The sequence below is a fragment of the Pleurodeles waltl genome, chromosome 12 (assembly GCF_031143425.1).
Source record: "Pleurodeles waltl isolate 20211129_DDA chromosome 12, aPleWal1.hap1.20221129, whole genome shotgun sequence".
NCBI lineage: Eukaryota > Metazoa > Chordata > Amphibia > Caudata > Salamandridae > Pleurodeles > Pleurodeles waltl.
Genome location: NC_090451.1, coordinates 356278445 through 356294884, shown reverse-complemented (window position 1 = coordinate 356294884; position 16440 = coordinate 356278445). Strand labels below are relative to the sequence as shown.

General features: G+C 40.6%; 1 protein-coding gene across 1 annotated transcript in view; it reads left to right on the top strand.

The window, feature by feature from the left end:
- The window catches only part of PEPD (peptidase D), a 215020-nt gene that overhangs the window by 175665 nt on the left and 22915 nt on the right, over positions 1-16440 (top strand). The window contains exons 12-13 of the mRNA XM_069216573.1: positions 2307-2455; positions 6425-6609. Of these exons, the coding sequence (XP_069072674.1) occupies positions 2307-2455; positions 6425-6609 (334 nt within the window). The remainder of the gene's footprint in view (positions 1-2306; positions 2456-6424; positions 6610-16440) is intronic.

The following is a 16440-nucleotide window of genomic DNA, read 5'->3' as shown; positions in this document are numbered from 1 at the left end:
GCAGACCTACTCTTGCAGCTGGAGGGGCAGGTTCTGCACCTCAGCCTTCAGAGCCTCTAGTTTCATTTCTGGAAATTGAGTGGGCCAATCGAAACTCTCTCCATCTACCGCTTGAAGTAGTGGATGTCATTCTGTCAGTGCGTAGCCCCTCTACAAAATTTGTCTTCTGAGTATTGAGTCTGTTTTGTATCCTGGTGCACTGAGGAGAATGGTGATTCCCCTTAAGGTGCATCTGGCAGATGTGTGGCACCAAGAGCCTTCTTTTGCCCAATAAGCTTTTTATTGTGCACAGTTAAAGATACCATGTCTGCTGTCTTAACTTTTCTTTGTCCGTCAGACCAACCCCCCACTATTCTGCTCCCATTCACATCCTAGTTTCCAGGTAAGCTCATTTCAAAAGGTGAGTAATCTGCAGATAGAGTATCCACCAGAAAGACTTTATGAAAGGTAAGTAATGTGTTCATCTCTTCCTAATCCAAGATACTACATCACGCCTAACTGACATTTCCTATGAACTACTCCCCCTCCCCTGTACAGCATGCTGGGATTTTTTAAGATGGCAGAATAAAATCTGCAAGGCCTCTCCTTCTATCTTAGCTCATTTTTTAACTGACATTGTAAAACTGGTTCTTTCCCTCCAAGACTTTGAAAGGAAACCTTGGTATGACTGCTATCAGAGGTTTGGTTGTACCACTGTGTCAGAGTGAGAAGGGCATGTCTAGGTTTGTTATTGAGTATCCGCTAGTCACCCTATGCACTTTTCTCCCCGCCTCCTTTCTGAACCAGGAGAAGGGTAATCCCACACAAATGGGTCTATTGTTTAGAGGATGTTTTGAAATGCCAGCTAAACAGCATAATACTTAACTTGATGCAGGAAGGTAATGCAATCCAAATAGGGGCACATTAATATTTTATTTGCACTCACACCTTCTTTAAGCATAGTAAAGTAATTCATTGTGTTGAGCCAATCCAAAATGTAAATTTCCACATATTTCACCCAAAGTGTATATACAGTGAAGAGCAGACATCGTTAGTATTCTTAATAATTAACAATGTAACAGTTGCTGAAACAGCTCCAGGGGTATCGTCAATTTCTTCACATATAGTCCAGTGTCTTAGGAGAGCTCCAGAGTCAGCCTTATCATATATACAGTCTTCTATCTGTGTTTTGTTTATCTTTTCTTCAGTACAAATTGTGCCCATCTAACATATGTCAGTGTGCACCAACAACAATCCTGATCCAACATTTCAATTACAAATGTAAGGTGCATTTTGTTGTAATACCTTTTTATTCCTCACTATACAGGAAAGTGTCAAATAACGGTGGCTGCCTCACTTTCAATCATGAAAACCTCAATTCATTGAGGTGTAGTGTTGGGAGACGTCATCTCTTAGTCGAAAAGAAATTATATTCATTTTTTGATTCCAAATTATATTTTAGGGCCTGTATAGGCCGTAGCCAATTTATTTGGCCTTCCATCTGCAACAGAGCATACTGCATGCATATACCACATTAAGTCAGAGAGCAGTCTTCCTCACTCAACCTGCACTGATGTACAGATGTAAATAGTTCAGGGTCTCTTATCCCAGCTCCATAGTATCATACTTTATTTTAAAAGGTGGGTACTGATTGTTGCTGCTCAAGAGGACTTTGACAGAAGGTTACCGTGGTAGAGGCTCAACTTGGTGTCCAAGCAAGTTAGAACCACTTCATCACAGTGACCATGGCCCGACCCTTACATGGTTCACGGATCAGAAGTTGGTGGGTCACAAAGCAGATACTGATTGTAGTTACATTCGATGCACAAACCAGATGATCTGGTTCATGAACCATTTGATAATGATCACAAGTGTTTGCAGCTGACAAACAAAAAAAAACAGTTTCATAAACTAAAAGCCTCAATAAAATGGTCAGTTGGAATAGGCAAGCCCACAAGACCTGGTTCTCAACCTTTAAAAAATGAATGAACAAAAAAATAGTTTACCAAACTGCAAGGTTGGTCTATTTCAAAAGGAAAGCAGCATATATTGGGAGTGGGTTTGGGTGAAGATTGTGTCCTTTGCCTAAACTGACCAATTTTAGTAGTTTTTAGTTGCCTCAACTAAAACGCCTGTTAATGTTAATTTTTGAGTGTCTGTAAAGGTGGTCAGTTTTAATGGGCTCAAGCACTATCTATAAAGGTCGATGGTTTAATAGTGAATGCACATTGGCAGAATTTAGCAATCAAAATAGAGCTGTAGACCTATTTTTGGGTGAAGTGGTTTATTTTGATTAATTGACTTATTTTTATTTTCCTGTTTTATAGCCTGTTTGATATGGGAGGAGAATATCATTGCTATGGGTCAGATATCACCTGCACCTTCCCTGCAAATGGAAAATTCACTCCTGATCAGAAGGCCATCTATGAAGCTGTGCTTCGTTCATCTCGTGCTGTGATGAAGGCAGTAAAACCAGGTAAATCCCCTTTTAGAAAGACCTCCTAATTATGTCCTGTGATGATCATACAGTGCAAATAATACTTAAAGCATGAGGGCCATGGGGAATGCTGATAGCAAAAGGAAGTCTTGCAAAGTCCCATAGAAATCTGGTACTCTTGGCATTCAGCAGAAGAGAGTTCCATAATTGATGGCAGCAGTGAATGCATGCAGCCCCCATATCTGTGGTGGAGTATTTTTGTACTAAAGCAAAGACATCTGTCTATAAGTCTAAAGACGACTTCCATATGCTATAATACGCTGCGATGGAATTGTATTACAGCAGATGGGTTATCCGTCATGTTCGTGACAGAGTAACCCCACCCGCCAACCTCTAAATCAGGCCCTAAGGCTGTGTCTGCATGCAAGTCTAAGAAAGTTGCCAAGTGCCTGACACTTACCTTTGAAGAGATCTTTTGACTTATAAAGTAGAATGCACGTTAGATTCAGAATCTTGGTTAAAGCCAGAGTAGGTGATTATAAAGTCTTGAGCTGAAGTCTGAAGCCGTTTTTCTAACTTTGGGAGAGGTGAATCATTATTGTAGAGAGGTAGAAATTCAGTGTAAGTAGAGTTCAGTTCTAAGAAAGATGTATCTGTCCATCTAGTTAATTTGTTGAAAAAATCCTCTGGATTTAATAGGCAGGTAGGTTTGAAGAATCTCAAATACAGTTTAGGAACACCTATTGATGAAAGGAGATTTTTTGCCCTGTAAGATATGGCTATGGGGTTCCATAACCAATCGGAACTGACCGCAAAATAGAAGTGAGCCTTGTGGAAAGCCACATTTGAATGCAAGTTTAGGGAATACAAATTATTTCATTTTCACCAATTGATCTTGCAGAGAGAAATACATTCAAATATTTTAAGTCTTCTACATCAAGGCCCATCTTGCAGGACAGAATATATAGTAATGCGTTCTAGTTAATGGTGTCAAATCGGGGCAAATTTAGGCTTCATGAGAAGGGCAGTGATTTTGCCATAGTTCCATTGTGATGAAAATATGCATTTATCTAGCAGAGCTGATGCATTTGCAAATAAGAAGGGAGGTTTCATGTGTACAAATTTTATTGAGCATTGCTGAAATCATATCTTTGATATACGTTGGAGGGTTGGTGAAAAATGAGTTGCATTACAGATTGTATGTCAGGTGGTTTCAGAAAAGAACATTTAGTGATGATCCTTTCTGTTATGCTCTAATGGAGGGAATTTGAGGAGTTGCTCAGAAGTTGATTGTAGATTAACATTTTATCGAAGAAGATAGTGGACATTTTTGACATTATGTTAGGTTGGCACAGTGTCAAATTGGTCATTTTGTAGCTCCTTTGCATGAATTCTTCAAATAGTTTGCACTTGTGGTTGAGATGATGTCTTTATGTACTTTCCTTTGTGCCTCTGTGGCTTGTGATGAGCATAATATATTTGTTTTCCTCATTTTTTCCAGCATTCTGGTAGCTCTTTTTCTTTGCTAGTATTTAGTTCTCTTTCGTAATTGAGATGTATGGTTTACAATGGTCACAATGGGTTTACTGGTGATTGGGAAATGTTTGTATGTCTTTAGTGGTTTCATTGCAGAAATCAGTTACAAATTCAGTATAGCTGAAGATGTCTGGTGTGAGGGTGATGGATCCAAGGTTAAATGTTCAGGCCAAAAATTCAGATCATAATCATTATTGTTCTCCACAAATTAGAAAACACAACACGTCTAACTCTTCCAATCTGATTCTCTGGAAATAAGACAGTTCATCTATCCCCCAGAACCAAGACATTGGTAAGGCTGAGTTCTGATCTAATGTATGCCTTTGCCAGACAAAGTGTTGTTCTCATGGTCTTATAAGTGTTCGGCTCACTGTGAACTTGTATATGTGCAATAGCCAAACAACATTACCATGGCAATGATTGCAATTAGAGATGGATACAAATAAGTTCAATGAAGTACCATTGTATCACTTAAAAAGCTGATATGGCATGAGTGTTTGTCACTGTCTTGAATTTTTGCATTTCACAGGTGCTGCCCCCCTCAAAGTTGGAGTCATAGTCACACCGCTCTAGTAATGTGACTCAGCAGTACTAGTCAACATGAGGCATTTGCTGTATTAGAGTGATGAACATAAAGTTTTACTGTAGCTTTGGATAAATGTACTAGGAGAGTATTTTCTTTATTATGTGAACAAAGGACATTCAAAAACCAGTAGAACTCAATTTCAGTTTGAATCAAGGTAATCGTGCCACTGCAATACATCTATCATTGTGATGATATTGGATGGATTGCCTTTCGTAAAGATAGGTTTTAAAATCAAACCTTTTCAAGAGATTTGTTCCAAAAGCATCAATATTTTTGTTAAAGTATACTAAAGTTAGTTTGTGCCACAAGATACAGATGACTTCGAAGCAATTACTAGTCTTCACTTATGTGAGCCTACACCAAGTTATACCACATTCCAAACTGATAGTTATTTGTGCATGAACATTATATGATTATATTTCAGTGATATTCTGTAGCTGTTAGTAACCTGTTAGTAACCTGTGGTAAAGTTAAACTTCTTTTTGCAGACATTTATCACCATTGTTTACTTATAGTTAACTTTTACTGGCATCTTTACAGTTGGATACACCATACATTTTCAGCTTTTGATCTTCTGTACAGTAATTTGATGTGTTTGCCTTCATTTCAATTTTTTTTAATTGCCTCTTGATTGAACTTGGCTTTTTATTCAACATATGCTGGGAGCAGATGTGTTCTTCAGTAGAGTTTAATTGAATAAGGGTAAGTAGACAAATGAGCTGGGCACAAGGCAGACAGGAGTAGGGTCAAGAGGCTCCTATGTCGTGTAGGCTCTCATTATTCTAATGAGACTACTGGATTTGGGCCACAAAATCACTTGCGTTGTGGGGGACTGAGTCTGAACCCACTACAGGTGACACCTGTCGGCCTAATCCGGGTTTTGTTCCAGCTAACTAGCAGTGCCTCATCTCCACCCAAGAGCAGGGATGATTGGGCAACCGAGCGCATGACACAATTGACTCCTCAGGGAAATCGTGGTCACTCAGATCTCATCCGTTTCTCTCAGTTACATTAGTCTCACATATGCAAAGACAATCGGAGGCATAATATAGTGCAATAAGGCTTTATTGAAGTGCCTGTATCTTAGATAATAAAGCATGTACTGCAATAACTAGGACGATGAAGCATGACAGGATTATGATTGTGACAAAGAGAGTAAAGCATAAAAATAACGCTAACATATTGTCACTACGATCGTTAAGAATAGCCCTACCTAGGCTTTGTTAGAGCACAGAATGTTAAGCTCTAATTCTGCCCTTCAGGTTCCCCTGGGAAGACATCGTCCCTCATACCTGAGCACAAGGCCTCTAGTCTACATAAGCAGCTGCAGCGAAGCACTCAGCAATCAGCATACCGTTGTGGTCATCTGGCTGGAATCTCCCTATAATGTACATGGGTAAAAGTAGTGTTTTTATAATAAAACAGGTGATGTTCCAAGAAACGATCCCCACGTAAGAGTGTGTATGTTTCTGTGAACACTAGAGACAAATTGTTACCACGTTTGCCGGCAACCTATCTTACCGCAGCCTTGAGAAAAGCACAGAGTGAAAGAAATCTCTTGGTGAGAATGCACTGCTGGCCTAGGCAAAGATCAGCTAGACAGAGAAAATAAAACAAGAGCGCAAATGTGGCTATTGTTAAAATAATAAAATGAAGCAGAATAAAATATGTCTAGGTTAAAGTGCACAGCGGCAGGCCGAGCTTGCTAAAATAACGTGTATTAAGCTATAATTAAAATGGCTACACAACACCTAGACCTCAAATTTCTGACCTCTGCATTGGATTTATGTGGTTGTATGTGATAGATCATGCTGTATTGTGTTTTTGAATGTGGTTTTTGAAAGGTGTATTACAGTGTAATAGTTTTCTTTGTTCTCCTTTCAAAGGGGTTGCCTGGCCAAATATGCATCGTCTTACAGACAGAGTCCATCTGGAAGAACTGACCAAGATTGGCATTTTGAAAGGCAACGTGGATGACATGGTGAAAGTTCATCTGGGTGCAATATTTATGCCACATGGTCTAGGACATTTTCTTGGAATTGACGTGCATGATGTTGGGGGATACCCAGAGGTTAGTATTCCAAAGCGATGTTCATTTAGGTTGGGGAAATAGCCCTTTATAGGTCTGACTACACACAGCTTTACCTGTCTGGGAAGATAAGTTGCCACCAAAAACACACCATACAGTGGAGTCACACAATAAACAACAGCATGAAACACATAGAGAGGGGCTTCGGGTCACCACATTTTAGCCATTAATTTGTTTAGCCGAGTCCCCTGCATTGAGTGGCTGCATGGGCTGACCATCACATTTTATTTACGGCACACAGCATTTCGCAGATGTATTCTTTTTTTATTTTTTTTTAAGTATTCCTCCAGTATGATTTATTTTTATGAATTTCCCTTCTAGAAGCATAGGGAAAAAATGTTTTCCGCAACATATTCTCCTCTCGCATCCAGGCCATCCGCCACACTGTCACTTTCATATTACATGTTCCTCTGAGGTCAGTAGTCCACATCCACTGACAGTTTGAAGTACATTGCATCTCATCTACTGCCAATGGGAGCTTAATTCCCACACCAGTGAGATTGGAAGAGTCCTGCCCTGCTGTCTGCTGACCACTGGTAACAGCACAAGAAAGAGCCCCACGCCCCAATTATATGGTTTTCTGCTTGCTGAAGGCCCAAGTTCCACCTCCTCTCTCTGCTTCAGAGTAGTAGAGACAGTTGTGTGGCAGTGTCAAGATGCATTGTGGTGACTCTGGGTGATTATCCAATGCATATAAAATTTAAATGCTCTCCTTTTTAAAATAGCTGCTGTCTTTGCAAGCCATGCTTCCCAGTTGTTCTTCTTCTATGCCAGCGGTTCCTCCTGGCCTACCATATCTACCATAGCGCTCCAACAGCCAGCGACCCAGTGGAACTTGTGGATGGTTCTGATCGGTCTCAGCTGACTCTTACTCCTCCAAGCGTAGGACAGTTCAACACATCTCAGCACAGCAGTGGTGCTAAAATTGTGCAGATGGGGAGATCTTATTTTATACCGGGAGCTGAGGAGTAAATTCTTTTTGACGTGTCGTTCTACAGGAAAAAATATACATGTTATTTTAAGAGATTATTCCAAGAGATTATCATACTAGCCAATTGGGGCCACTTCCAATCAGGATCTAAGTGCTGTGCGATCATTCTCTTATTGAGGCCCTGAAGTGGCACATGATAAAGATTTTAAATTATATCTTGCAAACAGGTATGTTAGATTTCGTACCCTGCAGAAAGCGTGCATTTGTATCATTGTCGTCATCAAATTCTTGTTATAAAGGGGGTCATTCTGACCGCGGCGGACGGCGGTCGCCGCCCGCCAAGCGGTTCCCGCCGAAAGACCGCGGCGGTCATTCTGGCTTTCCCACTGGGCCGGCAGGCGACCGCCGAAAGTCCGCCCGCCAGCCCAGCGGGAAACACCCTTCCCACGAGGACGCCGGCTCAGAATGGAGCCGGCGGAGTGGGAAGGTGCGACGGGTGCAGTTGCACCCGTCGCGAATTTCAGTGCCTGCAAAGCAGACACTGAAATTCTTCGTGGGGCCCTCTTACGGGGGCCCCTGCAGTGCTCATGCCATTGGCATGGGCACTGCAGGGGCCCCCAGGGGCCCCGCGGCACCCCCTACCGCCATCCTGTTCCTGGCGGGAGAACCGCCAGGAACCGGATGGCGGTAGGGGGTGTCAGAATCCCCATGGCGGCGGAGCGCGCTCCGCCGCCATGGAGGATTCTCAAGGGCAGCGGGAAGTCGGCGGTACACCGCCGACTTTCCGTTTCAGGCCGCGGATGAACCGCCGCGGTCAGAATGCCCAGCGGTGCACCGCCAGCCTGTTGGCGGTGCTACCGCCGACCTCCGCCATGGCGGTAATTACCGCCAGGGTCAGAATGACACCCAAAGTGTTTTAACCCACAAGAGGCATCAGAGGTTGTAAATCAGACCTGATCAATTAGACAAGATTACAAAAGGATGGGTTTAAGTGTGTGTATGTATGCAATTGTGCATAAAAACAACTGCAGGCAACGTCAGATATATGTTCCCTATGTCGAGTGGCAGTGGCCACTGGGTTCAGCCTAACTTGTCCACAACCTGATGGTACTGCGAAGGCAGGTGCAGTCTGTTATTAGGCTCCCTCCATGTATAATGTAGAGGTCAGGGGAATGCTAACAAACAATTTTTCTTGCTCGCAATAGAGATGAATTACCACTTTGTGAAGGAGTGATAACCACAAATAAAAATATGTGCAAAGGTTTAATTCTTCAGTTACTAAAAAAAAAAGCTTTAATTGTTTTTGTGCAATGGAAATGTAACCTAGGTTATTCTGAGTTTGTAACTGCACCACACTGCCTGTCTCTATTGTCTTTAATCCGTTTTGAGACTGCTGTGCTTTGCCGCAACAACTACTCAGTCAGTGTGTGGCATTTGTCTTCGTGTCTGCAATGCCTTGATCCTAAATTTGGATGGTGCTGTGTGCAAAGTACCGGTTTAGCCGCCTGGATATGCTGCATGACGAAAGGAACAGGGCAGACCTAAGCAATGGGCATACGGCACATCACGGTGATGGACCCAGGTAATGTTGTTTTACCTGACCTTGGCTTACAAATAGAAAAGGCCATATTTGAAAAGTGAAGTTGTATTTTTCCGAAAACTCCTCTTCTTCCAGACACACAATTAATATTGCCCGCACTGAATGGTTGATAGTCTCCACTATTTACAATCAAATTGTAGTACATCAGATGTGGGTGAGTGCTGGGACTAAATGTATTTCTAATGTAATGTAAATATACTATAAAGTACTCCGGGCAGATTGAGTAATACAGCTGTAGTGCCACAAAGACAGAAGCTTGGTATGGCTGCTCTTACTTTCAGAGACCCCAACAAGAAATTACTTGGAAAAGTGTGGCACTACATGTAGGCATAACATAACACTTTCGAGCCACAAGAGGTGTTAGGAGATAGCTTAAGGTGTGTCTTGGTAACAACCCATAAACACTAGCATGTATAAATCACTACTAACTGCAGACAATTACGAGCTTCCAGAAAATCATGGATACCCAGGGTGTATTATTTTCAGAATACGTCCCAGCATTCTCAATCAACCGGCATCAGCAAATTTAGTAAAACACAAGAAGGATTTTCATAATTATAGGAGACAATATAGTGAAGATAAGATAAAGAGATAGACTCCTAAGGGAAGCAGTAACCAGTGGGTATCTGTCAGTGTCTGACCACCCATATTTATAATCATTGGTGTCTAAGCTAAAGGACAGCGACTAGAGGAGAACATACAGACTACTACTTTCCCTGCCTATCCAGAGCCAGGTGATGTTCTCGCCTTATACTAGAAGTTCTGTGCTGTACTCACCCGTTTACTCTGTGAGGTGAAATAAAAAAAAGTCCCTTAATACTGAGAAATGATTCCATATCTGGTAAAAAACCATAGCATACACATACTCCTCCTATAAGCTTTATTACTGAATGGTTTGTTCTTTATTCAAGTTTGAAAATAATTTTACTGAACTACCAAAAATCTTCACATGTTTCCCCTCAAATGTTTCACAGAATATTCAGGACAAATGAACCTTTTGCTTCTGTCCCACTCCTCTTCTCTACCTTATATTGTTGTCACTCTCAAATGGATTTAACATATTCAGTGGCCTGCTTCATTTTATATATGATTATTATTGACGGCGTTCCACAAAAACGCTCCTTATTTAGCATTTGGTAAGAGGTCTCTGTCTATTTTTGGGTTTAAAAACGTGTGATACAAGGTCTATTCTACTAGCAACCTGGCTAATGTCTTCCGAAGGGAGGGACAGAGGAGAGGAGAGTGACACTTACATAAAGGCATAAATGTCCTCAAGCTCAAACAGAAGATTAGTACCAGATGTGTAAAATTACAGATGGGGATCGAGGCTCTGGATTGTGCAACCTAGTTCACGAGGAGGACCCAAGTGGTTGTTGAAAACAGTGTATGTTGTGCTTCATAAAACATTACAACAGAATGCAATATATTCAGAAACTGACGTCAGAACAAGAAGAATCAAAAAGCAAATCTGACTGTTGTAAAATATTTTAAACATCAAAGTGTAGGGCTGTCACCCTTAAATAAAAGATGGATTATGGAAGTGTAAAGTGTTATTGTAAGTGCTTTTTATCTGGACTTTGATGAAGGGTTGGACTGGGCAAATAGGAACTCGACCAGTATGCAATAGATGTTACCTTCAATCCTACCTATTATTGAAAAGAAAGTTTAGTCAGTATTTGATTTAAATCACTGGATTGGCCAATAGAGTTTGTGGGGAAGATCGTTAAAGAAAAGAATGTGCCTTTTAAGAACCAGGGCTGCCAGAGCCGAAAGGCGCACCACATCGATTGCTTTTGCAAATGCTAGAAATTCTCTTGTAGTTGCAGGTGCCGAAGTTTTCCAGCACAGTTAGTGTTCCTTTCCGGTTCATAAGGGAATTTTTACTTAAGCATGGAAAAATAAGTTAAACTATTTTTAAGATTCTTCTGGTTCGGCTTCCCCATAGCGCGTGGTGGGAGGGAGGGAGAAACAGCAACTACTAACTCAATATGTAACTCTATATAACAAAACTTTTAATTCCAAATATGGAATGATGTAGGTGTAAATTGGCCACATCGTCTTACATTACTGCAAGGTTATCAATTTGATGAACACTTTACCTGCATAATCATGATAGTACTACAGGGAGTGCAGAATTATTAGGCAAGTTGTATTTTTGAGGATTAATTTTATTATTGAACAACAACCATGTTCTCAATGAACCCAAAAAACACATTAATATCAAAGCTGAATATTTTTGGAAGTAGTTTTTAGTTTGTTTTTAGTTTTAGCTATGTTAGGGGGATATCTGTGTGTGCAGGTGACTATTACTGTGCATAATTATTAGGCAACTTAACAAAAAACAAATATATACCCATTTCAAGTATTTATTATTACCAGTGAAACCAATATAACATCTCAACATTCACAAATATACATTTCTGACATTCAAAAACAAAACAAAAACAAATCAGTGACCAATATAGCCACCTTTCTTTGCAAGGACACTCAAAAGCCTGCCATCCATGGATTCTGTCAGTGTTTTGATCTGTTCACCATCAACATTGCGTGCAGCAGCAACCACAGCCTCCCAGACACTTTTCAGAGAGGTGTACTGTTTTCCCTCCTTGTAAATCTCACATTTGATGATGGACCACAGGTTCTCAATGGGGTTCAGATCAGGTGAACAAGGAGGCCATGTCATTAGATTTCCTTCTTGTATACCCTTTCTTGCCAGCCACGCTGTGGAGTACTTGGACGCGTGTGATGGAGCATTGTCCTGCATGAAAATCATGTTTTTCTTGAAGGATGCAGACTTCTTCCTGTACCACTGCTTGAAGAAGGTGTCTTCCAGGAACTGGCAGTAGGACTGGGAGTTGAGCTTGACTCCATCCTCAACCCGAAAAGGCCCCACAAGCTCATCTTTGATGATACCAGCCCAAACCAGTACTCCACCTCCACCTTGCTGGCGTCTGAGTCGGACTGGAGCTCTCTGCCCTTTACCAATCCAGCCACGGGCCCATCCATCTTGCCCATCAAGACTCACTCTCATTTCATCAGTCCATAAAACCTAAGAAAAATCAGTCTTGAGATATTTCTTGGCCCAGTCTTGACGTTTCAGCTTGTGTGTCTTGTTCAGTGGTGGTCGTCTTTCAGCCTTTCTTACCTTGGCCATGTCTCTGAGTATTGCACACCTTGTGCTTTTGGGCACTCCAGTGATGTTGCAGCTCTGAAATATGGCCAAACTGGTGGCAAGTGGCATCGTGGCAGCTGCACGCTTGACTTTTCTCAGTTCATGGGCAGTTATTTTGCGCCTTGGTTTTTCCACACGCTTCTTGCGACCCTGTTGACTATTTTGAATGAAACGCTTGATTGTTCGATGATCACGCTTCAGAAGCTTTGCAATTTTAAGAGTGCTGCATCCCTCTGCAAGATATCTCACTATTTTTGACTTTTCTGAGCCTGTCAAGTCCTTCTTTTGACCCATTTTGCCAAAGGAAAGGAAGTTGCCTAATAATTATGCACACCTGATATAGGGTGTTGATGTCATTAGACCACACCCCTTCTCATTACAGAGATGCACATCACCTAATATGCTTAATTGGTAGTAGGCTTTCGAGCCTATACAGCTTGGAGTAAGACAACATGCATAAAGAGGATGATGTGGTCAAAATACTCATTTGCCTAATAATTCTGCACTCCCTGTATGTGCAAAAAGGGCAAGGAATCAAGCAGCCACAGATCCCCAAACTCTTTCTACTTCTCCTAATTGGAGTATAATATAATTTTTCCCAAAATATTATCATTGTCTTTTACTACCTGCAAATATATTCTCTATTCTGTGTCTAGCTAGTAAATACTTTGAAAATTGAATTGGCATAAATATGTGCCATACAATTTCTCTTTATAGTATCTTATTAAAGGCAGTTATCTGTTTGCATCAGAAACAGGAGTGCAGAGACAGAAGTTTTAAGCAGCAAGAACATTTTGAATAATGTACTGAAATAATTCCCAGCCTTCCACAGAGCGTTAACCTCGGTATTGGGTTACATGTAGCATATGTTTTTAAGGAGTTGTATGTAGGAAGAACAATCTTATAGGATCTGAAGGATTTCATTGTAGGGACATCCTACTTGTTTGAAGAAAATCTTTTAAATACGTCTTCAAAGATTTTGGATCATGCTGTCACAGTAGGTCTTTGGAGATTAGCTTGGGCATATAGTATCAATATTAAAATTGACTTTGGAACTGAATTGCAGTACCTTCCATCTAGAAAGCTTGCATCTGATTGCGTGTGTGTTGTAGGTGCACCATATCCGTATTTAAGAAATTGCATGGTTTTTATAATGTTAGGCAAGTGACACATCCCAAGATGACATAACGTTATGTGAAGTAGGCATGTGACAGTTTCAAGGATCAGGCAATTGTTTTCTTTCTCAAATGATGTTTCCCTTGAACTTAAAACATAGATATTGACATTGACAAAAATTGTGTTTGCCATGATCCTTGGAAGACAATTGGGAATATTAAAAGACAGCCCTTTCTAATTTAGACTGAAGCATAGCCATAGCGCCTTTATTTGACCCTTTTTTGATCAAATAAATATATAATTTTTGGATATGTTTAGGACTACTTGTTTTAGTTTTGGCATTTTTATGTCATTATTCTAAACTGACCCTTAGACAATTTGGAATAGTAAAGAAACAAATAAAACAAATATCACCACTGATGTGTCTCAGTGGAATTAAACCACTCCAAAAATGACCACTGTGTGCTTACATGCATGCATCATAAAGCATGCATTGACATGCACCATGTCACTGAATCAGGCATTGTCACACACCGCTTGTCATTTTACTCTCTAAAATAAAAATACCAAAATAATGAAGCGCAAGAAAGGAAGAGAGCAGCTCAATATCACTTAGCAGCTGACAGGCCTAAAAACAATAAATTCACTAGCAAAGTCAGTACCTCGATATCTGCCTGTTACAGGTGAGCTGTATTGGTTTTGCCAAAATTATTTACCTCTTAGTTTGGTACTGTCATGTTTATAAGCCAACTAAGATGCCTTTTTAATTATCTTGCACCACTTTTTCCCCAGATAAGTCGGGCTTGTTATCAAAGGTCATGACCCCTTTTCAAATTGGGCAAACCATCACTCTTCCGGAGTTCTTCACTCCTTCAGTTGGACCCCAAGAGGGCCTTGAGCTTTTACATCGATCACACAAAAAAATCATTGGTTGAGCGATCAGCTTTTTTGGTGGGTTCTGTGGAGCAAAGAAAAGGAAAGCAGTGCAGAAAAGGTCTTTGTCAAGGTGGATAGCTCTTCTATAAGGTCTATTATGCATTGGCCAAGAAGCAGCCTCCAGAACGACTGAAGTCCCATTCCACCAAGGACAGTTCTGCTACAACTGCATTGGCATGTAGAGTGCCAGCTCTTGATATCGGCCAGGGCGGGACATTGTCATCACTGCATACTTTCACAAAGCACTACTCCCTGAACAGCCAGGTTTGACATGAAGGACATTTCTTTTGTTCAATCCTGCATGACTTTTTAATCTGAGCCAATTTACAGTCCCACTACCTGTGGGAACGTACTGTCTTGTTATCTATTCTGGAGTTGAGGACTCTGCGGTTAGAAGTATCCATAAGTTACTTACCTTGATTAACGCTCTTTCTACTCTGTCTCCAGATTTCCTAAAACCATCCCTCTTTCCCATTTTGTGGAATGGTCACTGTGTTCAGTCTAAAAAGGTCCCAGTTTACAGACTTGCACAATGGTACCTCTGATTATTTTTTTAGCTGCTTTTGCGAGTGCACAGTCAAGAAAGAAACTAGCATGCAAAGGTGGCACTGATATGCGGCTCATTATCACTTCTATGTGGGGGGGAATAAAGTCAACACTAAGTCACACAGAGCTACCTTCAGGTGCGCAGTAATAATGATGTTTATATTTTCAAGATTCAGTCTGGCACTTGGGGATATTCTGAAGGCGAGGAATCTCTGGTTAGATGGTGTATCCAACAGAAAAAGTGTTACTAAAACTAACTTGTTTTTTTCTGATAGTCAAGATCCCTTCCTTGAATGTTTCCAAAGTGTGTGCACTGCATTTTGTTATATGAATATTAGACTTAATCCTCCACCAGAGCGAGTTAGATTCATGTAGGTGAGTTGGGGTACACATCATTAGACTTTTGCTGAAATAGTTGGTAATTGAAGCCATGGAATTCTAAATGGCAATTAAATACATCCCAAAAACAGTCAGCATGTCAATTATTTGAATATTTTGTGTCTGAGAGAGTTTTTTTCACAGGTACACTTGTTTTGAGTTTTGGTGTTTCAAGAAGCCGTGTCCTTGCTCCTTGACTCTTGTGATCCGAATTAAAGAGTAAACAAATTTGATTTGTATGGGAGGCTCTTGAAGTGAATGACATTTATGGTCACGCAGCATACTTTAAGTTTCAGCCTCTCTTTTAATTGTAACCACTGAATTTCTCTTAGTTTGGGTGTTAGGTGAGCGAATGTTATGTTTGATGATATCACTCTAGGTGTATAGTGAATTGCTGCTTTTAACAGTGCAATGTTGCTTTGGGTGCCCCAACGTGGAGGGCATTGCTTTAGTACAGTCGAGATATCACTAGTGCCTGAGTTCCTGATTTCAGTAGTTGTGTTGTGCGAGGTAGTTTTTTATATTGCTGAGAAAGTAATTTGCTGATTTTGTTAACATGGGCAGAAAGGGATAAGCTGCTGTCTAGGATGAAGCCTAGTAAGTTTACATGAGGCTATAGGTTTAAAGAGAAACAGCTGCGCTTCAGGTCAACCAGTAACCTTGCATCTAGTTTGCAGGGTGCTATGGAAATACTAGGGGAAATTTGGTCTTTTGAGAGTTTACCATCTGTAAATTTTCATATAGCCATTATTGTATATTTAGGAAATTGGTTCATAATATTTGGATATAGAGATGATATTTTCAGATAATTGGCATATCATTTCTATACTGATGTATCTTTACTTTTACATTTTTCAGGGTTGAATCAGTGCTTTCATTTGCTAGTTAAGTGTGGGAGAAAGAATAGAGCCTTATTTTAGTCCGTTAGCACTAGTAGAATAACTGTGGAGAAGCAGTAGACATTTTTCAATATTGTATCACTGACTGACTGATCACAATAAACCTGTAATAATCCTGTAAGCTCGATATTAAGTTAGCAGTACAAATGTCCAAGGGAAAATGAACATGAGAAAGACAGTTTTTGTTAGGGGACATCTGAACTCTCATTAGATGCTCAAATGCTTTTAGTTCCGG